Source organism: Calidris pugnax, unplaced genomic scaffold (genome assembly GCF_001431845.1).
Source record: "Calidris pugnax isolate Ruff unplaced genomic scaffold, ASM143184v1 scaffold22, whole genome shotgun sequence".
Lineage (NCBI taxonomy): Eukaryota > Metazoa > Chordata > Aves > Charadriiformes > Scolopacidae > Calidris > Calidris pugnax.
The window spans coordinates 530011-556914 of record NW_015090763.1 but is presented as its reverse complement, the minus strand read 5'-3'; the positions used below and the strand labels follow the sequence as shown (position 1 = coordinate 556914).

At 49.5% G+C, this 26904-nt stretch overlaps 1 protein-coding gene across 1 annotated transcript in view; it reads left to right on the top strand.

The window, feature by feature from the left end:
• COL27A1 (collagen, type XXVII, alpha 1) overlaps positions 1–26904 on the top strand; it is a 175205-nt gene that overhangs the window by 126151 nt on the left and 22150 nt on the right. Inside the window, exons 30-41 of the mRNA XM_014949542.1 lie at positions 402–446; positions 617–661; positions 883–936; positions 1742–1795; positions 4133–4186; positions 5561–5614; positions 6379–6432; positions 7929–8036; positions 22593–22646; positions 22768–22875; positions 24351–24404; positions 26488–26541. Coding sequence (XP_014805028.1) covers positions 402–446; positions 617–661; positions 883–936; positions 1742–1795; positions 4133–4186; positions 5561–5614; positions 6379–6432; positions 7929–8036; positions 22593–22646; positions 22768–22875; positions 24351–24404; positions 26488–26541 — 738 coding nt within the window. The remainder of the gene's footprint in view (positions 1–401; positions 447–616; positions 662–882; positions 937–1741; positions 1796–4132; positions 4187–5560; positions 5615–6378; positions 6433–7928; positions 8037–22592; positions 22647–22767; positions 22876–24350; positions 24405–26487; positions 26542–26904) is intronic.

Sequence of the window (26904 nt, the reverse complement as noted above, 5' to 3'; positions counted from 1 at the left end):
GTGAGGGTAGTGGGGCAGAGCTGGACCCTTGTCCTACTGCTGAACACCACAGACTCCATCCCCTGCACGGCACACGTGGCCCTGAGAATGCAGTTTGGATAGGGACCCTCCCTTATTTCACGCCCTTCCAGATGGGGCTGTGCTGAGTCTCCTGAGAATCCTAACTTGCTCCAAAGCAGCGTTTTCTGAAAAAACCTTAGTTCATGCAGCCCTCGCCCACACTCACTGCTTATGGAAGTGTTCCTCGGGGCAGGGTGCTGGGCTTTTGGCCTCTCAAAAGCTGAAGGGAACTGGAGGGGATATTTGATGCACAAAAACGCAAGAGCAGGTGGGCTGGGGCAGAAGACCATCACCAATAATTTGTGCTTCTGCCAATGTGTCTTTGTCTTTTTACTTTGCAGGGCCGACCAGGGGAGCCAGGCAAGCTGGGGCCAGATGGGCTGCAGGTATGTCCTCTGTGAGAGCCACTGCTGGCCAAGCCGGGCATGGTGTCAGTCCCTGGGGGGGTCCCCACACCTTCACCAGTGCCCAGGGAGCTGCAGCTTCTCCTGGCCCAAGCACTGCAGGTGTCTCAGTACGTTCCCAGCTCCTGATCGCTGTAACTGTGTGTTCACAGGGGAAGATGGGTGAGACTGGGGAGACAGGAGCACGTGGCTTCCCAGTAAGTGTCCATCCCTTATGCTTCCTTTCATAACCTCAGTTTCACTCAAATCTGTAAGTTCTGTGTCCTGGTCCAGGAGAAAGAACTTGGCCAGTGTCTCACACTTATGGGGCCACCTCTCCACTCCTTTTACTGGAGTGTTTCAGATGTACGTTGCTGCCGAGAAGCATGAAAAATTGCTATGGGGTTGGGGCTGACCTCAGTGTTTTTAATTTTTCTAGGGTATCCAAGGACCTTCTGGACCTCCAGGAGCAAAAGGGGCTCCAGGCGACCCGGCAAGTGTCTTATCATTCTCTCTTCATCTGTCTTTGTTTGCACATATACAGACACTTCATTTCTTTCTCTCTCTGTCTGTTCCTCACCACTCTTTCCTATTTCCAGCTTCTCTGTCCTTGCCAACTCCAGCATGGTCAGAGATGTGAAAGATTTGGCTAGAGTCCTAGGAGGCATGAGGAAAGACAAGGTCAAACCCCTGGAAAGGAAAAGGGAGCCATGGAACAACTGGGGAGAGTGTAGGATACAGCCTGGGCTGGATTTCAGAAGGGAAAAGGGAGAAGAAGAGCAAGGCTGGGTCTGGGACAGGGTCAGATGAAATGGGAGGAGCTGGGCTGGGCTGGTAGAGCTGAAGGGGGAGACCTGGGAGGAGGCTGATGGTGTCAGAACTGAGCCCACAGTTTTGGGAAAGGCACTTGGAGATGACAGGTGAAGACATAGACCTCAAGGAGGGCAAACAGGACCACTGAAGCAGGAAGAGAGGGGTCATTGTCTGCTCTCTGTGTCTGTGGGGACTGACCTGGACTGTGAAGGGAGAGGGTAAACCAGGCATTTTCAGGTTGCCAACTGAGTTGCTCTAAGTGGGAGCCAGGAAGATGAAGGGCCTTCTGAGCTGTTGTTGGCCTGCTAAGGTGCCTCAGCACACCCATTGCTGGCCTCTCCATCTCACTGGCCATCTCTTGTGTGCTGCATAGCTCACCATGATGTGGGAGGGAACTGGTGTTTTATCTTACAGGCTATTGAAGTGATGGCCCTTCAGAAATTAAAACAGTTGTATGAAAAGAGCTTTGTGTCTCTGTTTTTCAGGGTCCACAAGGACCACAGGGGCCACCTGGGCCTTTGGGAGAAATCGGGCATAAGGTAGGTGTGATCTTTGCTCCTATTCGTTTTACCATTGCATTGGGAATAGCAGGACTGAGGGAGGAGCAAATGTGCAGGGGCGCATCCTTCCACACGTGGGACACAAGCAGGAAGGATTTCCCTCAGGTCTGAAAGTCGACTTCCAAAGTGAACAGTGAAAATCAGAAATTCGAGCATCATTTTCACCACCGCCCATAGACACCCAGTCGGTAGATGTGGAGACCCGTCTTCACAAAACAAGAAACTTTCCCAAGCTGACCACACTATCCAGCATGTCCCAGACCTGGCTCTACGACCACAGCAGGGACCACCTTCCTGCACCAGGGTGCAGAGTCCAGGGACCAAATACAGTAACAATTCAAACTGAAAACTGGTCTTTTCTTTCCCCCTCACCGGTGCTGTTGCTGACAAGACAGGGGTTTGTCAGCCTGCCTGGATGGCTATGGCCATCCCAGCCCTGCAGCTGGTGGAGGAAGCTCAGAGAAATGCCTTTGCTGCTGACTCTGCTTTTGGGTTGCCGTTGCCATGAAGCAGTGGCACAAACACACCATAACCAAAGCAGCAGCAGTTGCCAAACAGTGCCCCGATGGAGTGCAGGAGATGCCTCCATGGTTTCCCTCTAACTCGTCTGCAGTCTTGGCTTGATTTTGCTCCCCTTGAAGTATTATAGTCTTGGCTGTGTGTACCAGATGTGCCATTTCCCCTTGGGTAGCTCCTTTCTGTAGGTCCTGAGCTGTAATATAGACGTGATGTTTCGCTCTGGTTGTGAAAACAGCAGTGAAGGTGGCTTTTAATGCAGTCTACTGCAAAGTGCATGAGTCATGCAAGTTTCCATTCTCATGGCTGTTAGACTGGATGGAGTGAGCTCTCAGCGTGGTAAACCACACTGGAGATCTGGAAAGCTGCTACCGAGCAACTCTGGACGTTGCCAACCAAGAAAGTACAGAGCTTTATTCAAATCTGTGACTCTTCCAGGAGCCTTTCTCTGCACTGGCACCTCTGGAGAAACCAAAGCAGGAGTTTTGCTTTCATTGGAGCTTGAATTTTCTCATTGCGTGACTTGACCATTTGTTCATAAACCCAACATGCGCCCTGCTCCCTCCTCTGCTTGAATCCATTTCAGCAAGCCAGGAGCTGGCTTTATTCCCTGGGCAGCCGAGAGCTCCCTTGACTATGTGCTCTTTTTTTCCTTTATTCCTAACTGTAAAGAGAAGGGAGATTGTTGTCCGGAAAACAAGTATCATAAGTAAATAAACCACTCAAATCCTTTAAAGACAAGCTTTGCTGTCCCATCTTGGGGCTTGTTTTACAGATTCTCATCCCTGTGCTCCCCAGAGGTACTAGCAAATGTACAAACATTAAAGGTCCTAGTTGATCCTGGTGCTAAAGGTGTCTAACGAACGTGATCCCTCTATGGCAAGGCTGCACGTGGCAGCTGGACACGCACTAATAGTTTGCAAGGTCGTTCTCTCATCTTTCCTCTTTCTGCCTTACTTCCCAGAGTTTTCCAAGTCGGACACTCATTTTCAGCTCTCTGAGGGATGCCAAGCCCCTCTACCAGGGTCTATGCTCAGACAGGGCCATGTTATCCCATCTGCCAGGCCCTTTCTTTCAGCTCATACAGCCTGGGAGAGCCCTGGGCCGTGGATTTCTGATCTGAGCCCAGTTGTTGCCCTTAGGATGTTTACTGGCCCATTACAGCCAGAGAAAGAGGGTGATGGGTGTCAAGGCTGATCTGGCCAAGGTTTGTGCTGAAGGGCTTGGTGTAACCTCGCTGCTCTTGGCTCCCTTTCACTGTCCTGGAGCTGGCAGCACCAGTGTGCTCCTGCTTCTTCGGGGCAGTGGGGCCAATGGCTCAGTTGGAAGCTGTGTCCTTTGGGGTAATTCACTGCTCCTGCAAACCCTGCGGCTGCCTTAACACTTAACCCCAAGAAAAATGAGGCTGGTGGCACTGGAAACGGGCTCACACCAGCGGTAACGGAGAAGGGGGGGCTGCAGGAAGCAGGGAGCAAGAGCACAGCTGAGCATTTTTCTTATCCACTGTATCAGCCAACTTGCTGGACCCTCGTGAAGGGCTTCAGAGGAGACTGGGGGGCTGCTGTGGGGCTGGGGAGGCGTGAGAGATGAGCACAGCCCTCCCAGGAACCAGGCACACAGGGGCACCGGGCTTCTTTGATGCTGTGTACCCTGAGCCAGCTCTGGGGAGGTAATTACATTGCAACCAGGGCTCCTCTGTCCCAGGAGGGCTCTGCTAAAGGAATTATGGCTTTGATCTTGCTTTCTGCTTAGGTACAATGGGTTTTTTCATTATCTTTTTTTTTTTTTTTTTTTTCCCAGGGACCGCCTGGCTCAATGGGACAACCTGGCCTTGCAGGTGAACCTGGCATGAAGGTAAGAAAAGCCCTTAGTGCAGTTTCTCTGTCTGACCAGGGAGATAATAGCAACGTCTGTTCCTGCAGGACTGGCTGATGTTGCAGCTTCACCCTCCAGCAGCCAAAGCAGCCAGCGTATTTAACAAAAGATAAAGTTTAAAAAATAAAATCAGGTTAACTTTAAGCCCTTGGTGACAAATCCCTGAGCCCCGTCCCAAGGAGAAGGCGGTCAGTGCTGGGGAGACCATCCCAGGGGTGTTCTGCCTGTGAAGGGCCTTGGAAATGAAGCTCAACTCTTTTGCAGATCAAAAACCCGAGTGGAGAAGGGAGTCCTTGAGACCCAGAGATCCAGGCAGCTTCTAATCTGAAACAACAAGAGTCTTAGCAAGGTCCCAAACTTAAAAATACCCTCAGACAAGGTCCTGCCACAGTTTCCAAGCCTCAGCTCTGTGGGGACTGAACTCTTCTAATGGTTATGGGGGAAGGGTGCTCTGCTCCAGAGCCATGAATGCACCTTCTTGTCCCCATGGAAAGGCCTATAAAAACCATCTCTTTGTTTGAATAAGATCCCTGTGCTGAGCAGCTCAGAGGGGGTTTTATTTTATCCTAACCCCCTTTCCGCTTGGTTTGAAGGTTCGCTCCTGTGTGGAGAGCTTTTGAACGGACTCTGTGTGGGGATTAAATGCAATTTCCTCTTTGCTGTTCTTCCCTCCCCACCCCCAGCTCCGTCCTTTGCCATGTTTTCCTTGGCAAATCTTCTGACACTTCACTGGAGCTACCGTGTCTTTGGCGTCCTGATACTGCACGAGTGTTTGAGCTCCCGTGCTCCTGGCTGCCCTCCTCAGGAACAGGACACGGTGGTTTGCACAAACACCCCTTTAACCCATCCTTGCTGAGGGGGTCAGAGAATGAGAGTCCCACACTGCTCCTTCTCCGAAGCTGGGATGTGCTGGGACAGACTGGGGTTGCTCTGGGCAGTCATCACTTGCAGACCAATGTACTGCAGGATGAGATAAATGCATCAAACATTTTTCTCCTGCCTCTGCAACTGTACTGCAGGATGAGATAAATGCATCAAACCATTTCCTGAGCAATCCTCCTTGCAAAGCAGTTACTTTGGATGGTCACACATGGGAGGTAGCTGCCCTGTGGCCATTGTACCCCCAGAGCAACCTCGCAGCCCGTCGCCAAGATCCATTTGTTTGCCAGCTCCAGGCAACTTCAGTTCATTCGTTTTGGTGCCATCAAAGATTCAGGTTGTTCTCCTGAAGTGAAGGTGTTTGTGTTGGAAAAGGAAAGAAAAAGTCAAAATGAGGGGTGCGATGGGAAGTGCTTCATGCTTACTCACCGTCAGTAAACAGCTTGTCTCCATGTCATGGTTCCTTCTTTGTAGGGTGACCCTGGCCAGTTGGGAGTCCCTGGAGAGCAAGGCCTCGTTGGCCAAAGAGTAAGTATGGTCACCTTCTGGTAGAACTTCTCTGTTGTACCGGTTCCTCAGAGGCTCTGTTCCCTGGGCGGACAGAAACTGTCCTGGGCACCCCATAACCCTTATGGCCCTTGTTCCTTCTGGGGGTGGTGGAAACCCCTTCCTCGCAGCGCCCACCAACTTGAGCTCACCAGCTTCCCTGAGCCTCTCCGGTGCGACAGTGCGGCTTTGGGAAGCGCTGTGACAACTTCAACTATGAAAGGGGCTGTGTGGGAACAGACCCGTGCTGTTCCCGGGCCGGGAGGGTGCCGTTCCACACGGAGCGGGGAGAGGCCGGAGCAGAAGGCGGGCATTAAGCAGGGAAACACTGGGTACTCTATGCACACGTGGGAGGGAGCCAGGGACGGGATGAATGCACGGATTGAAGCCGGCGGCGGCTCTTGTCCCTTCTCAGGACTAAGGTCAGTTGTTGGAGCAGGATGGGGAAGCCCCAGGTTAAATGAATACAGACTGAGCCCCCTTTTTCAACCCAGGGAAGGAGGTCTTTCCACAGGCCAGCAGTGGTGTCCGTGGAGGAGAAACTATGGTTCAGAAGAGGCTGAACTCCTGCTGTTGCTCCTGGAGGAGCTTGTTTGGCATTAGGGTGTAAGACAGGACACGTGTCAAAGTGCAGAGCTGGGCTCCTGTGGCTGCAGCCCCACTGACTGCCACGAGTCAGCTGCCAAAAGTATGGAGAAAAAAGTGTTTTTGGGCACAGCCTTATGGTGCTTGCTTCTGTCTTGCAGGGAGAATCGGGGCTGGAAGGGGACAGCGGGCCACCTGGGCCGGATGGTGTCAAGGTAAACCTCACTAGAGTGGCACATTTCAGCTCTCACACACAGTCTCCGTGCTCTCAGGCCCTGTGGTTCCCAGGACCAGGCTGAAGCCAAAGGGGTTATTGGGTCCTCTGTGCAATAATCCTCTGCCCTGCTCCCTCTAAGGACTTTTTTCTGCAAGCACACATAACGGACTCCTCCTGTTTCGCTTCTCTACCCACATTTTTGGCATCTGATCAGATCTCCAAAAAGGTCAAGTTCTTCAAAACCTAGTTTCCAACAATTTGTCTGTTTTATTTGAGTCTTTACAGATTAAATTTCCAACTAACCGGGAATTCCTGGGCCTGGCAGGGGAAATCAAGAATTGTCCATCACTCTCCCCTGCACTACTGACCAGAGCACTGTTTGAAAGTAAAGAAACCAGATCCCATTCCTCTTGGCAAAGCCCCACGTGCTCACTTGGGGCTTGCACTGTGCTCTATATCTGCTGTGAGTTTGCTACCTTGCCTTTGGAACGGGACTCTGATTTCTGTCTCTGCACAGCCGGCCTTTCCAAACAGACCAACAGTTTTGTTCCATGGAAAGAAAAAGCAGCCGGTCCCACAACAATGCGGTTTATTTCTTCATTCTAGTTAAACTATTTGCCATGTGTCTCTACTTCTGCTTATCTCCAAATGTTGGACCAAAAGACTCTTCCTTAAGACAGTCAAGACTTCTGTATTCTCTTGCCACCACTAACTGTCCCCAAGAGCTCTTGAACCAAATCAGATCTTTTCAACCTGAATGTGTCTCTGGGTGGCAGAAGAGCTGCTGCTCGCTCCAGGAGCATGTGTTTAACCAGGAGGGATGTTGCTGAGCTCTCACTAATGCAGGTGCAAGTGGAAAATGACTCTGCACAGGCTGGTTGGTTGCACAAGTTGTAGGTGCTGCTGTCAGTACAGAATTGGCCTTTTTAATTGTCTCCAGAAAATTTTGTGCCATCAATTATAAGTAGGGGATTTGACACGGTACCCGCTGCTCAGACCACAAATCCTTCACAGGGGCAAGATGACACTGTTTCACAGAGTGTTTATTTGAGCCCTGGGCTGATTCCCATTTGGCAGCAGGAGCCAAGCGACTGCTCCAGAAAAATCTGTCCTATTAAAAATCTTTCAGCATCCCAAGCTCAGGGCTTCTGGGTGAGGCAGGGGAGACTTTCAGATCTTGTCCATCTGTCTCATTCATGTAGGAGGTTCAGGCCTTATTGCAGAAGCAAAGGAGTTCAGATTACCCTGTGTAATGGGGGAGTTCCTTCCCCTCCAGCCAAGAGACTTTAAAAAAAAGAAACCTGGTTTTGCTCATTTTGTTAAATGTCAAGTGTATTATGACTCATGCTCATTCATCCTTTCGCTTGCAGGCTCTCTTCCTCTCAGACTCCTGAAATATTAATTATGTGGTGGGTTTTTTCCTTGCAAGAGCCTTGTACAGTGACCCGTGTGTTGTGTGGGTATGAAAAGCTCCCACCTTCCTCTCTTCCACAGGGAGACAAAGGAGAGCAAGGCCTGGAAGGAGAGAAAGGAGAAAAAGGCAACGAAGGACTGAAGGGAAAAGAAGGGCCTCCTGGATATCCCGGCATCACAGGTGTCCGAGTGAGTCTGCAAAACCAGCCCACTTGCCCCCATAGCTGGTCCATGGGTTTGCTGGAGGAAACTAGTGCTCTCCTCCCTGGGCAGCCGTGTGTGTATCTCAGACCACCAGGGTATGGGGATTAGCCCAGCACGGCTCCTGCACCCTCCATAGGGCCACCTGCACTCTGGTTTCCAAATTAGCAGTTGCATCTTGGCCCAAAAGGATCAGCTGCATGCTCTTGTCTAAATCCCTCCATCCAAGATGACTTTAACCTTCCCGATGGCTGCAGCATGAGCCCGGGGGTTCAGTACATGCTCCCCAGCCCAGGGGAGCTCTAGGCTGCAAAAGGCAAGCCAGCTCGTCTGAAGAGATGAGATACTTTGGCAACAAGAGGCCAAAAGAAAGTTTGAAGCCTTGTGTCTGGGAGGCTGGATTGGGTTTAAACCCTAGTAAGAAATAAATGGGCTTTTTCTCCTTTTTTTTCCTTTTTTTTTTTTTTTTACAAGGGTGGTAATTACTGTAGACATTAATACTGCTGTAACAGGGCATGCCACGTTGCAGCAAAAGACGTGGGGGCAGATTGAGAGGGAGGTACAGGCAGTGAACTCGGGCACTGATTAGGGATCGTTTGAGATGTGACTTGTTGCAAACGTTGACATAAAGTATGTTATTTTTGTGAAAAAAACACATAGTGGAGAAGGTTTGGTCTTTCAGTCAGGATACACGCTTGAGATATGGATCACTTCTCTAGTCTGCTGTAGGCTTTGGGACACTGTGCCCCTACTGCAGCTGTAAAATGGACCAACTCGCAGGGCATTAGAGAGGGATGTACAGAGGCTGTGAGGAGCTGAGTTTCCCCTGGCCTTGGCTTGGAGTTTGGAAATGGTCAGCTTTTGCCTTCTCTAACTTCTGTTTGATGATTACTTGCTTACTTCTGCTTTTCCCTTCTAAGGTTTCCCCTTAAATATAAAAAACAAATAGGAGAAATTAGCCAGAAGTGATTCCTGAATCCTCTATGAATATCCTGGGCATGTCTGGTTTGCTTGGGGGTCTGATCTCAGTGCCGTAGAAAGAAAAAATCATCCTGTCTCAGAGATGAGAGCTGTGAGGCCAGAAGAGACAGGCAGGGTCTGATATGGGGCTCCTTTCATGGTGCCAGATGGAGGATCGCTCTGCCCAGTGCCCCAGTGGGCTGCCCTTCTGCTCAAAATGTGGAGTTTATCAGCCTGATGACGTGATTTATTCATTGTAATTATTGTTGTGGATCAAAGTTGTCAGGAGCATGGACTTGTGTGGCTCTTCCTGCGAAGCGATGCCCGCTTGAGTTGGGATGCAGCCAGCCTGGCCGGAGCAGGTGTGCTCACCTGTAGCACTCATCTTGTTCCTCATGTGGCCAGAGAACATGCCAGCTCCCACCCCACATGTCTCCAGGAGGCATGAGAGAAGGAACAAGTAGCCCAAGTTTAGCCAATTTTGATGGCAGCTCTGAAATCCCTGCCCAGGATGGGAGGGAGGCAGGAGGGCAGGCAGGTACCTCTGGGTGGATGCTCAATGTCAAAGAATGTTGTTTTTCCCTTTGGTGACATTGTGGCTGGCTAAAAAGAGGGCAGGGAGAAGGGTGTGAGTGGATGGAAGCAGCAAAGGGTCTGGATTTGTGTTATTTTTGGGCTGAGGTTGGGATGTGAGCACTGACTCAACTATAAAGTGGAAACATTGGCTTAATACCGCGGTGCAGCACCATAAATGTGCAGAATAAGGCTGTAGTCCTGCCCCAAACAAGTCCATCCTTGGCCACAGCCCTCTGTACCCACAGGGACCATTCCAGGGGTGAGGGGTGGTCCCCAGTATCCCCACTCCCTCCCAGAGGCAGGCTGGCACAGCTGGACACCCGACCTCAGCCCCAGCCCTTCGTGTGCTGGACGTCTGGCGGCTTCACGTGTTTATATTGTGCATGTTTTAAGAACCAATAAAAATACTAAGATCATGCAAAAGCCATATTAAGTTATAGAGTATAAAATATAGATTCTCTCAGACTCTGTCCCTGCTGTTTGCCAGCATGTCCCTGGGAACATGATGCTGTTTTCAGTTTTATTTTGTTTTTTAAAAAAAGAGTCAATAGAGCCAAGATTCCTGTTCATAATCACTCCCTTTTGTGTTTTTTTTTTTTACTGCAGAGTGCTATATTTCCATCTACTATTTTAATATGCCCCTTTGCATATCTTTATGTCTAAACTCAAGCAGACTTTGAGACCCACATAGGCTGCAGGGTGCTCCCCTGCCGAACGCCTGGGTGTTACCTAATGTATAGGCTGGTGTTCCTGTACTTGCTGAGGTAATTTAGAGATGGAAGTCCTCTGACAGAAGTCCACATCATCTTTCTCTTCCCGTTTTTAATTTGAGACCTTCACCCTATCTCCCCATGGAGAAAATGTACAAATATTGGTGGGAACTTCCTTAGATTTCTACCCATTTAAAGTTTACAGCTCAGGGACGCAAATCCCTAGGGATAACTGCAACCTTCTCCCTTTCCACTGAGGATTGGAAGATGGACCACCAAGTCAACCCATCCTCTGTAAGATGCCACAAAAGCCACTCCAGGCACAGCCCACCACAAACCTGTATGATGGAGAGAGGTTTTTAAGGCTGCTGGACAAAGATAACAAAAATCTTCTCATGGAAAAATCCTGGTGGTATTCACCCAAGGAGGGCAAATGCCAGGGGTGGACAGTGACAAACTCCTGTCCAGGGAAACTGCCTGGGGAAGACGTGGAGGCACTTGCAGAGAGGCACGTTGGGTTTGGGTGTGCTGCAGATACTGCGTGGTTACACATTATGCATGTTGCATGTGGTTTTAATACTTCTAATGTGATAATGTTACACTGTTCCATACTTAGTTTAGATGTTTTAAACAGAACTTCATCATTATCTATTGCATCTTCATTTGGTCTCTCCTGGCATGACAGCCAGGAGTACTTTGTATCTGTGCTTTCCTGCATTCCTGCCTGGATCCACAGACTTTTCCCTGGGCTAAAGATGTTTGCTTCTGCTCCGATATCGTTGGGATACCCTGCTCATCTTCAAAGGGGACAGAGGAAGTGTTGATGCTTCTGTGCCATTAGTGGGAGAGACACACACACAAGGATCTGTCTAGTTACCTGTGGCAACAAACTGACCTCCATCTGGGACCTCATCTTCTGCTTCTGGAGGAGATCCGTATCAACTTGAGGAAGTTGATGCCCATCTGCAATCATGGACATAGACAGGCTTCTCCCACACCTTGGCTTGGCCCTGGGTTGCACTCTGCCTTGGCACTGGCAGGGACCCACAAAGACATGTCCTCCATGAGCAGCGACAGCCTCTGGAAAAACCCTTTTCATCACAAGTCCCTGCAGCTACGCCACTTGTTGAAGATTTTTCCTTAACACCAAGGATGTGTTTAGTCTTAATCTCTATTTTGCTTATGTCTAAAGGAACGTGACATTTCAGTGTCAAGTGTCCTCTTGACAGCTGTAGGAAATGAGGCGCCTGATGGCTCTGGAACGATCTGCCTTTATTGCTGGTAATTTTTCAGCCCATTTTGCACACACTGGCCTGGGGCAAAGGATGGTGCTGGCAGGGCCCCGTGTAGCCACAGGGCAGGTAGAAACCAGAGAACTTGGCAGGGCACATAGAAGCTCGCACACCACATGGCAACGGGCCAGGGCAAGGGATGGAAAGAGGTTAGGCAGTTCTTCAGTCTGCACAGCCATAGAGCTCCCTGGGAGGCGGCAGAAGAAGGGATGTGCTGGAGCACCTCCACCTGTGGTAAAGCTGGAGGAAGCGTGAAGGGTCTGTGCTGCCCTTCTGGGTCACGCAGGAGATGTTCACTCAGCGATCGATACCTACAGCAGGGACATGTCTGGCTTTGCAAGCTTTTATTTTCCAGAAAGCCATCCCGGTGCTGATACAACCAACTTCCCTTGGTGCTCAAGAAACAGTTTTCAAAGATCGTTAGCTTTAACTTGGCTCAGCCAATTCCACTATTAACGTATCTGAAAACCGGTTTCCACCGCGGTTTTAAATCTCAAACAAAAGCAGCAGGGAGGCCCCAGCCGAGTCTCCAGGGGTAATTTGTACATGTTTCAAAGCCAGTGGATTTCAGCAAACAAACCTGGCAACTGAGATGGTCCATGAGTCTCACAGCTGTGGCTGGCAGGACTCGAGGCAGCTGGAGCTGAGATACATGAGTATCCTCTATCTTCTGGTCACTTTGTCCAAGTTCACACTGCTCCCTTCACTTCCAGTTCCTGCTCAGCAGAGGGCTGGGCCAGTTGTGCCTCTGGTCCAAAGAGAGAAATCAGAGCACCTGAAACACAACACACAACTGCACCTTTCCTGAGCTGCTTGTCTCACATATTGTCTTCTCCCAGTGGTTTCTATCTCCCTGAAATACAAACTTCTTGCCTTCTCTTGATCTTGACTCTCCTTTGGACTTGGTCATTTGATCTCTGGTTGGCTTGTTTGGGCAGTGAGCAGTCAACAATCTCTTTCCCTGGCAAAGCACCAGGGACTGGTGCCCAACCTCCATTCAGAGAGACGGGCTGGAGAGGCAGATCCTGCGGTCAATGGTGCGAGGAGTGAGAGCAGGAGTTGTCCAGTGGAGATCCAGATTTTCCATATGGGCAAAGGAGGACAATGTATGTCTCTGGATATGTCTCTGCAGTTTGTGGGGAGACTGGAAGGTACAACGGCGTGTCAAACCCTGGCAAGGCATGCACCAGCAACATAAGTGTCACGGCGTAGTTTGCCAAAATAAAAAGCTCATTTATTTGCCGACCTGTCATTGTATGAGGGGATAGTGCCACGGAGCCTGAAATATCCAAACATTGGAGAGTAACACACGTTCACAAGGATCCAGCTGCCGGTCGGTTCTGCTCTTTGCAACAGAGGATGGTGAGTCAAAGGTTGAAGTCACTGGTATGCAGCCATCGTGGACACAGGCAAGTGGTCCCTGAGAGTAAAACCCCCCCGTGGTGCTCCTCTCCGCTGCTTCTCCTCTCCACCTACAGAAAATAAGGCATTTCAGCCCTTCCCTTGGAGGCCAAGCAATCCGCCGGTGGCTGTGCGAAAGGCCCAGGCCAGTTGGCAGGAGGGAGGTGGTGGGTTTCCAGCTGCTCTCCGAAGCTCTGCACTGTGGTTTTCGTAATGTGCTGGTTGTTGTACAAGGCAGACATCTGATAGCGAGAGGTTTTTTACAGTTCCAGGAAAGCAATTGGAGAGCCTGTAGGTAATGAAATACAACATGCTTTGAAACAAGAAAATCCCTGGTTGTTCAGCAAAACTGGGAGCCCAGCTCTTTTCTTTTTCCACTTCCTTTTTAACCTGAAATCCTATCTGCACTGTCATTCAAGCCACGTCAGGACTCGGAAAGCTTTGAGCCAGACGCTCCAATGGTATAAATCGCCATAAACAATTACATCAGAGAAGATCTGGCTGCGTGTGCCGGCCCTGCTGCGGGGTGCAGATGTGCACCAGCAGACCAAAAGAGCTCTCAGGGCTGGTAAATCCCCTTCCTCTGATGCAACAAGGTCCAAAGTCCTTTTGTTTGCTCTCCAAGAGGCTAGAGTGACAGAGCTGGGCTGGGGTGGAGATCTGAGAAGGTTTTTTGAGGGAACTCACAGTGCTTTGAAAAGGATAAAGCCACTCTCCAGCCCAGTACAGAGCACTGGGTGAACTCGTGGCTCTTGGCTCCAGCGCTGCGGTCTCAGTCACATCGCTCCACAGGCGCAGCGTTGGATGGTGTCCTGAGGACAGCATCCTTCCCATCGTGTTCTTGTTTCTCCATCATCTACAAGCTACAATCCTGAAGTGGAAGGAGGACTTGGTGGCTAGCAGAGTCGCTCCAGAAGGGGCCCGCCATGGTGACAGCTGAGATGGGGCTGGTTTCTGGGCTCTGTAGTGCCAGGGTAGGGCAGGAGCTCATTCTCATCCGACACGCTGCTCTATTACCAACTTGTCTAAACATCACTTACAGCAGGATTTGTCCCAGAGTGGTTTTTTTGCTCTTTGTTCTTTTTCTGTTTCCTGCCATTGAAAACATGATTCAAAGATTTTCTGCAACAAAGCGCCTCGCTCTGCTGCCGCTGAGTCCAGCCATTCACTCCCAGCACATGAGCTCAGTGACAGCTGGCAACACCACACCAGTTACATGGCACTCAGCTCCCCAAAAACACTGGGGCTGCCGAAGGACAATCCTGGAGTCACTTCTGGTTTTCATCTCTGCTGCCTATGCTTTTTTTGATAATGTGCTGAGCTGTTTTTTCCTGGAAAAGCTGTTTTGCGTGCCCTGGTCTACGGGCTGTCTGTGGAGCTCTTACTTGAAAGAAGTGTCTGAAAATCCCTCAACTGGAGGGTGTGGGGACCTGACTGAGCGATGGAAGGGATGGAGCATACTGGGCCCAGTGTGCAGGGGAGGGCTGTGACAGTGTGGCAGTGGTAACGGCGAGGTCTTCACACCCTTGATCTAGGAAATTAGTACTACTCCTCATCTTGCCCTTGAATAATGTGGAAGCAGTAGAGGCACAAAGTGGCAAAGTGACTTGCCTAGGTTATTGGGGAGTTAGGTTGGTGGCAGAGGCAGAAGAGAACCAGGAGCTCCCCAGCCCCGTTCCTCAGAATGGGCTATATTATCCCATGGACCTGACACTTCTCAGCAGATGTTTCCATGAGACAGCTCTCCTTGACATAGGGCAGGGGCCCATTGCTGCAGAGCTGAATATCTCCTGGGCTTGTGCACAGCCCACATCCCAAGCCACAGCTACCCCTTATGCACGAGAGCAAGGGACACAACAGGACACACTTACTTGGACCCGTGCTGTTTAATATATTCATCAGTGACCTGGACGAGGGGACAGAGTGTATCCTCAGCAAGTTTGCTGATGATACCAAACTGGGAGGAGTGGCTGACACCCCGGAGGGCTGTGCTGCCATCCAGCGAGACTTGGACAGGCTGGAGGGCTGGGCAAAGAAGAACCTCATGAGGTTCAACAGGGAAAAGTGTAGGGTCCTGCACCTGGGGAAGAAGAATGTCAGGCACCAATACAGGTTAGGGGTGGACCCGCTAGAGGCAACTACTGAAGAGAAAGATCTAGGGGTCCTGGTGGACAGTAAAATGGCAATGAGTAAACAGTGTGCTCTTGCGGCCAGGAAGGCCAATGGTATCTTGGGTTGTATAGGGAAGAGTGTAGCCAGCAGGTCAAGGGAAGTCATTCTCCCCCTCTACTCTGCACTGGTGAGGCCACAACTGGAGTACTGTGTCCAGTTCTGGGCTCCCCAGTTCAAGAGGGACAGGGAACTACTAGAAAGAGTCCAGCGTAGGGCTACAAAGATGATTCAGGGATTGGAGCATCTCCCTTATGAGGAGAGACTGAGAGAGCTGGGACTCTTTAGTCTGGAGAAGAGAAGGCTGAGGGGAGACCTTATCAACGCCTACAAGTATCTCAAGGGAGGGTTGAAGGAGGAGGGAGCCAGACTCTTTTCAGTGGTTCCCACCGAGAGGACGAGGGGCAACGGGCACAAGTTGGAACATAAGAGGTTCCACTCAAATATGAGGAGAAACTTCTTCACGGTGAGGGTGACGGAACCCTGGAACAGGCTGCCCAGGGAGGTTGTGGAGTCCCCTTCTTTGGAGATTTTCAAGACCCGCCTGGATGCTCCTGAGTAACATGCTCTAGCTCTAGGCAATCCTGCTTCAGCAGGGGAGTTGGACTAGATGATCTCTATGGTCCCTTCCAACTCTAGAAATTCAGTGAAATTCAGTGAAATTCCTACCCTACAGTCCTTTCCAGCAATCCTTTCCAGTAGGTGCTACATCAGCAGGGCCAGTTCCTGTACTGGAGCCCAGTTTCTATAGCTGAGGGTGCTTGTGATCGGCCGTGGTGTGATTGTGTAACAGCTCTGGAGTATCATTACTCATGTGGACCGATATCCAGCAAAGCCACAAGCAGGTATTTGCCTCACATCAAAAATTAAAGGGGAATAAAGTTTCTGAGGAATGTGGTCGAACGTGCTTAAGCTCTTTGTTTTGAATAGGGCAGGAGCAAGGATCAGGGCGAGGGTCTCTGCATGGCTGCACCCCATAGGTCTCTCTCCTTCCCCTTCTTAAAGCAAAGTCATCACCCCTGGGCAGCTCTGCCCGAAGCTCATCACCTTCTCCTTTTTCTGCTTTAATAATCGGAGCATCACTGATGGTCCCAGGTTCGGCCTCTTCTGTGGAAGTCTGAACATCCCATTTTATGGAGAGGTACACGCTGGATTTTGCTGTTTGGGAGATTTTATTGTGTGGATTTTTTCCCCCTTGTCTGCTCTTCTGTGACTCAGCCCACCAAATCCATTGAAACCTTTGGAGTGGACCAGGGTTACCCATGAGCCCTGGGAATCCCACAGGGAATCACAGAGCTCTCCCAGTCCCCGGGGAACTGCTTCTTGGAGCAACCGAGGGGCCATTCGCCCTTGCAGTGAAGTCTCTGCCTGGTCTTTCTGTGCTTGGGAAGGCAGGCTGATCCCAGCTGGTCTTCGTTTAGAGTTAATAGGAGCAGAAATGAGCCAGAATTTGAAATAAATCCCATTGACTTGGCATGGTTTCTTTCCTGACTCAGACGAAGGAGACGCACTTTTTGTGCAGTTACTCCAAGATTCCCCTCCTTATTGCAAGAGAGGATTTCATTCCCCTCCTCTTCCACCACCCCAGGGCATCTGTGTCCTTCAAAAGGAAGATATTAACCCTTGGTGTTTGGGGGAGGAAACAAAGAGTCATGCTCATTAGCGTAAATCAGAGTTATACTGCCCAAGTGCTCTGCCTGTTCCTTTCTTCCCAGTCGTCAGCTTCTGACACTGGCTAATTCTTTGGAGCATTTTGGTGTCGTGGTGTATGAAAGCTTCACAGCTCAGTGGGGATGAGGGCTTGCACTTTTCCTGCACTTCCCACCCACCCGCCAAGCCTTTTGGTGGCACTTTTGTCTCCTGTGCTTCCTTAGAGATGAGGGAATAGAGGCAAAGGCGGAGGGGGGAAGGAATTTTCCCAAAACCAACAAATTAGTGGCAGTTCAGGGCTATCAGACCAAACCAGACCAGCTCAGAGCACACAGCACTTCTCTGTACATGATTCTCTTTGCTGCCTTACCCCGTGGCCACTTAGAAAAACCAAGTTAAATAGACCTCCTTATCCACAAAACCAAAAGTGGCATATTTCAGAGCAACATCTGTGTGCAGATAAGAACTTGTACCAAAGCAGAGGGTTTGAGATACAACATTTTGGTTTGGATCCCGCATTTTAAGCTGAGGAACTCGGCTGAAAGGAAAGTCATAGTGACGCTAGCTGTAGTCTTTCCATCCAAGATCTTTTTATAGGATTTCCCCATCTCTCTTTTTCTTTGAATTCAGCCAGCTCTACCTGCCCTTGCCACTTGGGTTTCCACAAGCAGGCCAAGAGCCCATTACTTCCCAGTGATCCCAGTGAAGCCCTCTGAACCTCACAGTACAATTGGGTCTTTCTTCTCGAGAACAGTTGAGTCTTTCTTCTTCCCCCCATACTCATTCAGGAGCTGCTGCCCTGTCTCCTCCCCTTCCAAACTACTGCTAGGCAGAGTGATTATGAAATGTGTTTCTTATAAATCTGAAACATTTATGTCTTCAAATGCCCGGCCCCAATAATCCCACTAATTTCCTGAGTGCTTGTGAACTGTCCTCCATGGGGGGAGGCTTCTCTCGATCAAAGTTTATTAAGTAGAGGTTCTCATATGGAGACATTGCTGAGCGGTAGGAAATGATATGGGGCTTTTTCATTTCCCTTTAAATGAGCTCGCTGGCTGGGCCCTGAACAATATGGGCACGGTCATCCTATGTTTCATACTTCCTACTTATATTGCTGCTTTGGCTTTTCTGCCCTTTCTACGTCCAGTGCCTCAAACTATCATCATTTATTTTCCATCACCGTTGGCGCTTTCTTTCCTTTACTCGGTAGCTGCCTTCTGGTGGGTCTATTTCTTCCTGCCTCATTTTTGGTAGGGAGGAGTGACCTCAGACCTTCACTCAATGACACCTAAAAAAACATTTGAAAATATGCTCCTGCATAATCCTGAACGTGCCTGAGACAGGCTTTGGGAAGCTGTCATGTCATACTATGTCCTCATGGAGCTTCCCTCCTGTGCTGTGCTGCAAGTCTGCGAGCAAAGCAGAGACATGTCTGTCCCCTGAAGTGCCAGGAGCCACCGTTCCCCTTGAGTCAAACCAGGAGGGTGAGTCACGTCTCGGTAACCACCTCCCCGGCCCCAGAGCATCACTGGATGTGGGGGAAGTTTGGGTCTGGATTGTAACACTCTGTCGTTTGGCTCCATTTGGGGCATATCTCTCTGCAGTTCATTCAACTTCCTTATTTTGTTTTTCTCAATGTTGTTGTCGTAACATAGATTTCAACTGTTGATGTCTGGAGAATTTAAAGCCGGGCTGCTCATCTATTTTCTCCCAATAAACGTTACTGCTCTGCTGTGCAAGAGACCTGACTTAGTTGCCAAGGAGATCAGCAGCTGAAAGCCTCTTTTTTCCTTAAAAATTAATAAATTTGCATTGGAAAATAAACCATCCAGCTTTTTCCTTAGGAGGAATATCTCAGGCCATACTATAAATAACTTACAAAATTGGACCTTTACTGAAGCTGGCAATGAAATTTTAAACATGCTAGACCTGAGATGATCATTTTTTTGCTTTCCTTGGGTATTTTGGCATACCTGAAGGCATGTGACTTTGTAAAACCACTGCTTTCCACCACCTCTGGTCACAAATACCATCATCTTCTGGAAGTACTGATCTGCTTCTCTAGTCAAGAGTGCACTATATAAAGAGAAGTCACCATTTAAAAATAATTCTGCTCACGGAAGAAGCTTGGAAAGAAGATTTGTTTTCTCAGCAAACCTGTAACCCAAAGCATACAACAAAATGTGTACAAACCCCGAGAATAAAAGCACCAAGTGTTTAGTGCCTTGGCACCACAACCCAACTGATTTGGATCCAGCAAAAAGGACTTGGAATTAATTAATCTTATGTATAGGCTTTTGTGCATTTTCTGCCCCTCGTTGCCATCTCTGCTAAAGAAAGTAGGAACCCAAGGAACTTCACATTGCAGTGAACAAGGTACCGAGAGGTTCCCAATGCACTTCGGAGACCCTGGATGGAGTTACAATCCCACTGAATTTTATTTTTATCCTTTTCCCCCCACCCTGTTCTGACCCTGATTTTTCCATCCCTGGGCAGATGAGTCAGAAGAATGGAGAGAAAAAGAATCTGACCTTTTCTGAAGGCCACTAAAGTTGTTGCTGGGCTTGTTATTGGTTGTGAAACGTGTGGCTTGTGACAGTGCAGTGATTTCTGGGAATGCTGCGAACCACTGCGTATGTGCCCTGTGAAACTCCGGGATTGCAACAAACAGTGACCGCATCTGGAACATCGCAAGGAGAGATATCGCGTATCTAGGAACCCCAGACAAGTGTTGAACTGCCTCTAAATTCATCCGGGCAAAATTCCTGCGCAGTTGGAGAAAGCACATCCAGGAAAATCAGACATATGGTAGGCTTCCTGCTCACCAGCAGAGCTCTGCTGGCCAAAGTCCTAGAAAGCGTGTTGGTAGAGCACAGAAATATCCTTCGCTGATAGAGCTTACTCCGTTCAAGGAGGTGACTCAGCCCGCAAGATCCAAGCCACGTCGTTGCTGATGGTGTCGCCAGCACGGTTTGACCCATTTATTTATACCAGCAAAGCCTTTAACTGGCAGACGAGAGCTAACAACAGCGAGGGAGGCTCAAAGGAAGATCTCCGTGGTTTATTGTGAGTGGTCTCACTATCATTGACAAGAGTTGGAGATGCTGCCAATTTATATTTTTTTTCTCCAGCAATGAAGAAGGAGCCGCACCCCAGCTGGAGGAGGACCCAGGAGAGCCTTCTGGAGTAGATGAACATCGCTGCTCAATGAGCCCAATGCGTCATAAGAGGAAAAGCCGGTGCAGGCAGTCTATCAGAGCCCATATCTCTCTTCAGACTCCACCAACGGGGAAAGACAAGCTGAAGGAACCCAGAGAAAGCTGAGACCCTGTCTGAACACAGTGCTGTCTTCTGTGGATCAAGTTTATTTTTGTGAGCAGGGCTTGGACTGACAGAGTTTGGTTTATGCTTTGTTTTTCCCTCTCCCAGAGGACTCTAACCCTGTATCTGCACTTCATGATTGTGGGTACAAGCACGAGCTTGAAAGGTGGCAGATTCAAGGAGCAGTGTGGGAATTTCATTTCTCAGATGGGAAGATTTAAGGCGTGAACCTGTATTCTCAAAAAGCAAAGACATTTCCCAGTGCAGGGTAGAGGCAAGTTTCAGTTGTTGCTTCCATAGGAAATGTATCCAGGTGAGGGAAACCAGGCTGTACTCCAAACTCTTCTGGATTAGCTGTGAGATCCCCATGACCTCCCCTGTGAAGGGGGTCCATCTGCCCTGCATGATGATAAGAGTGTGCTTCTCAATGACCTCACCTGTGAAGGGGGACCACCTGCCCTGCATGATGATAAGAGGGTGCTTCTCATCAGTGCACTGGTTTCTGCGATTTTTTCAGACAACACAAAGCATCTTCATCCCAGGGATGGAACCATAACATGCAAGTATTTGTTTCAAGAGCTGTTACAGCACGGCAATTCAGGAGCACACCTGAGTGTGCAAGATGACTCTGCTGGAGAAGATCAAGGGCTTGGCCATCACTGGGGCCAGGAACAGATTTAGCTTAAAACAGGCTTTCTCCCATTTGCAAGAAACATCTATTGCCATGCTTCCAAAAGATCTTAGCGCATAGTCCAGGGAGAATGATGGAGAACCCTTATGCAACTAATTAGATATTGCAGTTGAGTCTTTTATTTGTCCACATCTCGTTTGGTCAGTAAACTTTGGTGAGTGATTCTACTATTCACTCTCCAAATTTTCAAGCCACTAAGCATCATGGTATCACTGCAGAATGGACCCTGTGAGCGTTATTGCACGTCACGACCAACATGTGGGAATGTTGAGGGACCTGGTACCAGGTCCAGCAGTGAGCTCGCTGCAGAGCTGGGTGGGAATGGCTATTCCCAGGCTGATGCTTTCACTGGTGAGGATTTCTCTGTGCTCCTGTCACAAGTGTAAATCTCGTGAGTGACACTGGAGGTTTGGCACCCACGAGTCCCGGCGTACTGCGGCTGCTCGGCGCCTGTGGGAAAATAATTCCAAGAGTGATCTCTTGGAAAGGGGCAGCAAAAAAATAGCAATCCAAAACCCTGAGCAGTGTGGAAGAGACAACAGAACAGGGGTTGTGCACTCCTCGGCGGGGACCTGTCCTTTGTGAAGCTCTAATAGCGTTGGCAAGGTGGGCTCTTGAAATGTTGGACTTGGGTAAAATGGAGCTATTCCCTTTGGGGCAGTGAAGAGCTGGCACAATTCTTTAGGTCTGAATTGCTCCTTTGTGTTAAGAGCAGGCACTTATGAGGCCCGTGTTTCAGATCAGAGTGAAAACCCTGTGATACGGCTGGCTTTATAAGTTGCTTTTGTTCAGCTGAGACTGATACTTTTCTGCAACCTCAAAGGGTGGTGAAAATTATACCTTCTTAACTGGGAGGGAGCAACGCTGTGCTGGTGTGTAGATGCTGTTGAAAAGTTTGTCACAATTGCCAAAAAGCATGAATTATTTTCTTCAGTGATACTTTTACTTCTTTCTGTCAAATCCAAAAAATGTCGCCTGCCTTGCAGCCAACGGGGTCAAACACTGAAGAAATGAACTCCCTGGGCTCCCTAAGGCGAGCGTGCTATACTTAGATGTTCATCAAGGCTAATTTCTGCTGTGTGGGTGCAAGGAAGGGTGGCAGGTTCTGCTGTGAGCAAGGCACCCATGCCTGGTGCACAAATGCCAGCATTTCTGCCCCTCATCACTGCAAAACCTCAAGTTTTGCATCCTGCTGCATTTCTGGATACTGACCAGTACATTGTGATTGTGATGTGCTGTGTGTTGCAGTAATAGTCATTACTATTCCTCTGCAGACCAGAGGAAACATTTTGGGGGGGGCTGGGGTAAATGTGTTTTCCCCATTTCAGCCTTTTCTGTAGCAGTGGCTGGGTAGGTACCATTTTTCAGTTCAGGGAGCACTTCTGAGATCCCTCATTTGCCTCCGTGGGGACAGATGGACACATCAGATGGCAGTTTTCCATCTTCTGCCTGCTGTGTTCTGGAGATGAAAAATATCACCTTTCAGCCACACTGTACTATAGTCACCTGGGCACAGAGATCTTTCCATCTTTAAGCAATGAGGTTTCCTCCTCCATGTGCTGCAGCAGCTCAAGAACTCAGCCATACTCCATACCTGTGAATCATGGCCTTACCTGCATGACTTCCCAGCCTCCTTGTTGGCTTCCATGCAAATAGGACAGGATGGAGGAGGACACTGTCAGGGTTGAGTGTACCAGGGAAGTGGCCTGGGACTGGCTGGTTGAGATGGAACTTCTTTGCTTTCCCATTCCAACAGCTTTTTTTGCCCTCCTAGGGACCAGAAGGGAAACCAGGAAAACAAGGGGAAAAGGGCAAGCCTGGCCAGAAGGTAGGAACATCTCCCATTGATAACATCTCCTCCTCTGGATCTCCCTTTCTTTGCTCATCTTTGATATTCATCTGTAGAAGTGGTTTTGTCCTACATTAATGTCAATGCTTTTGTTCTGCAGGGCAGCAAGGGCTTCCAGGGGCAGCTCGGCGAGACAGGATCCCCAGGGAAGGAGGGGCCGAAGGGGAACCAAGGCCCTAAAGGATCCCGAGGTACCCTGGGACCTATGGTGAGAAGAGCTCTGCAAATGGTTGAACACAACACACAGAAACATGACTAGCAGTGGTGGGCACAGGCCTGAATGAAGGAGGGAGTCCAGCGGAGGCTTCAGAGGACAGAAAGTGATGTTAGATGGCTTTAGTTGACCAAAACTTGCTCTGAGTAGCACAGGAGAGACTCCAAAGTGGTGGTTGTGTTGGTGCCCCGTGAACCCAGCTCATGTTGCATCGTGGCGGTTCTTCACAACTCCCCACGTGGGCTGAAATATTGGGGATTTTTCTTGAGAAGGGAGTGGGCTGATAAGCTATTTTTTGCTAAGATCTTTCCCTTTGAGACTGCACACTCATGGCAAGAGCTGCTTCCAAGCCAAACTGTGTTGTTAGAAGGAACTCTGCCTTGGACTTCTGCCCTGTTTCTACACCCACTCTTGATCTACTGATCTGAAACAGTTGCAGCAAGAAGAAATATAGTGTGGGGAAGGGTTTTGAGTTGGGGACTGAAGGTGAGGCTTTCACAGAGCACAACCACAGTATGGTGGAGAGGGAAGAAAGCTAATTTGCTTTAGGCACATGAGAAACATGCATTGGGACAGCAGCCATAAGTAATAAGTACCTCCTCACGCATTGCAGGCTTGTAAGGAAACTTCTTGCACTATATTTGGTAGAACTTAATGAAAGAGCAGGAGTTATTTATGAACCAGGAATCACGGTGAAGTTTCAGAACAGTAGCAAATGAGCGATGGAGTAACAGTTCTGCTGATAGTGTTTTCCTGCACTGAAAATTATGGCCTCCCCATATGTCCTCCCTCATAGTCCTTGTCAAAGCCTCCATGGATTATCTCACAGGGAAGCAAAGCGGTGTCTGAGCATCATTCTGTCGGACTGAACATGTCTCTGTCTTGTGGAAAGGGCTTTTTTCCACGCTAAATGGGATTATATGGAAAGTCTGCAATTCACTTTAATCTGATGATCTTATTTAAACCCTTTTGTTCAGTCTGCTAAAGATGCAATGAACAGCTCTTGCAATGCCCTCATCACAACCCAGAAAGCTCCTTTCTTGGCCTCACAACCCACACTGAAAGGTTTCCTCCCAATACTTTAGGACTAGGTCACGCATGAGAATGGTCTCGCTGGTGGACTTCCTAGCACAAAGCTAATTTGGATAAAAAGAAGTCCAGAAGGGCAGATGAAGAGCGCACACTATGCAGTTAGTTCTGGTAGCAAATGTGAACGAGGGGGGGCATCTATTGCTATGGGATGGCAAAGACATGGGCTGGACTCCAGGCATCGCTCCCATGTGTAAGAGATTAAAGGCAAGCAAGAGCATTTTAGGTCTCTGCAGCAAAGCTCACTGGTGGCCAGGAGAACGGGTGGCCACACTCCCATGTGGTGCTGAGCTTTGCTTTGCATTGCCCAGTGCATCCTTTTCTCACGGGGTTATACCCACAGGCTACTCTCATGGTGCTTTCTGTGTTTGCCCCTCCAGGGTGCTCCAGGAAGGATGGGTGCTCAAGGGGATCCTGGCTTAAAGGGCTATCAGGTAAGGATTTTATTTTCATCCATCAGCTTCTGTCTGTTCTTAAATGCAACAAAACTGCCATTCCAGGATGCAAAATCATTCTTAGACTATGATTTATTTCTGATCTTGAGTTCAGTTTAGTTCTTTCTCTGACCTCTGTTTGCACCATCACAAGTTCTCCAGATGCATTTGGTGCATCTCTGCCATGACCCATGTGTCCCTCCGAAGCTGGTATACACAAAACAGGGCTCCTGAGATCTGGCAGAAAATCAGGGGGGACTTTCAATCCAACAGCCCTCTCCTGTCTCCTTACATGCTGTTTGCTCTCCACAGGGACACGCAGGACCACCAGGGCCAATTGGACCACCAGGGCCAAAGGGGGAAAAGGTAAGTTTGCAGAGTTTAGCCATCTTGTCTTGCATTTGTGTGAAAGCTGGGCTGATGTAGAGGCAATTGCCCTCTGCCATAGCACCTGTGTGTCTCTGCTCTCCTCCTCCACCTGTGGCAGAGATGCCTCCTCTACAGCATGGCCACCTACACAACTCCTGATGCAGCTTCTCTTCCGCCCATCAGCGCTGGGACACCCGTGCCATTAGCACATCCTTTCCCCATACCACATGCCCTGGCAATGGTGGCTGAACCAGCCAGCATCCGTTCTGGGGACACGTTTTTCCTGCATCCACAGAAATTCTGCTCAATGTCCAAGCCAAAAGAAATCGCACTTAGCAACTTTCTGTGACCAAGTCGGAATGACACCCTGACCTGCAGCAAAACTGGTGTGAGGCAGAACTGGTCTCCTCTCCATCGCCCTCGGTCCATTCCCTTCACCCCCTGCCACCCCCATACCCCACTCATCCCCTCCAGCCCTCGACCGCGCTCCCTCAATGCAGCTGGCCTGAGTCAGAGCCCTCTTTCCACAGCTCCTCTTTCCTGGTGTTTTTCCCCCCTTTTGCTGAGTCAGCACGGCCGTAACCAGTTCAGGCTGGAGAAGTGACTCATGCTTTAATGGTTTCCTGTCGGCGGAGCTGGCCGCTCGCGGGCCGAGGCCGGCCCAGCTGGCGCAGGCCATGCTCGCAGGGCCGCCCGAGCCTCTCACAGGGAAGCAAAGCGGTGTCTGAGCATCATTCTGTCGGACTGAACACGTCTCTGTCTTGTGGAAAGGGCTTTTTTCCACGCTAAATGGGATTATATGGAAAGTCTGCAATTCACTTTAATCTGATGATCTTATTTAAACCCTTTTGTTCAGTCTGCTAAAGATGCAATGAACAGCTCTTGCAATGCCCTCATCACAACCCAGAAAGCTCCTTTCTTGGCCTCACAACCCACACTGAAAGGTTTCCTCCCAATACTTTAGGACTAGGTCACGCATGAGAATGGTCTCGCTGGTGGACTTCCTAGCACAAAGCTAATTTGGATAAAAAGAAGTCCAGAAGGGCAGATGAAGAGCGCACACTATGCAGTTAGTTCTGGTAGCAAATGTGAACGAGGGGGGGCATCTATTGCTATGGGATGGCAAAGACATGGGCTGGACTCCAGGCATCGCTCCCATGTGTAAGAGATTAAAGGCAAGCAAGAGCATTTTAGGTCTCTGCAGCAAAGCTCACTGGTGGCCAGGAGAACGGGTGGCCACACTCCCATGTGGTGCTGAGCTTTGCTTTGCATTGCCCAGTGCATCCTTTTCTCATGGGGTAATACCCACAGGCTACTCTCATGGTGCTTTCTGTGTTTGCCCCTCCAGGGTGCTCCAGGAAGGATGGGTGCTCAAGGGGATCCTGGCTTAAAGGGCTATCAGGTAAGGATTTTATTTTCATCCATCAGCTTCTGTCTGTTCTTAAATGCAACAAAACTGCCATTCCAGGATGCAAAATCATTCTTAGACTATGATTTATTTCTGATCTTGAGTTCAGTTTAGTTCTTTCTCTGACCTCTGTTTGCACCATCACAAGTTCTCCAGATGCATTTGGTGCATCTCTGCCATGACCCATGTGTCCCTCCGAAGCTGGTATACACAAAACAGGGCTCCTGAGATCTGGCAGAAAATCAGGGGGGACTTTCAATCCAACAGCCCTCTCCTGTCTCCTTACATGCTGTTTGCTCTCCACAGGGACACGCAGGACCACCAGGGCCAATTGGACCACCAGGGCCAAAGGGGGAAAAGGTAAGTTTGCAGAGTTTAGCCATCTTGTCTTGCATTTGTGTGAAAGCTGGGCTGATGTAGAGGCAATTGCCCTCTGCCATAGCACCTGTGTGTCTCTGCTCTCCTCCTCCACCTGTGGCAGAGATGCCTCCTCTACAGCATGGCCACCTACACAACTCCTGATGCAGCTTCTCTTCCGCCCATCAGCGCTGGGACACCCGTGCCATTAGCACATCCTTTCCCCATACCACATGCCCTGGCAATGGTGGCTGAACCAGCCAGCATCCGTTCTGGGGACACGTTTTTCCTGCATCCACAGAAATTCTGCTCAATGTCCAAGCCAAAAGAAATCGCACTTAGCAACTTTCTGTGACCAAGTCGGAA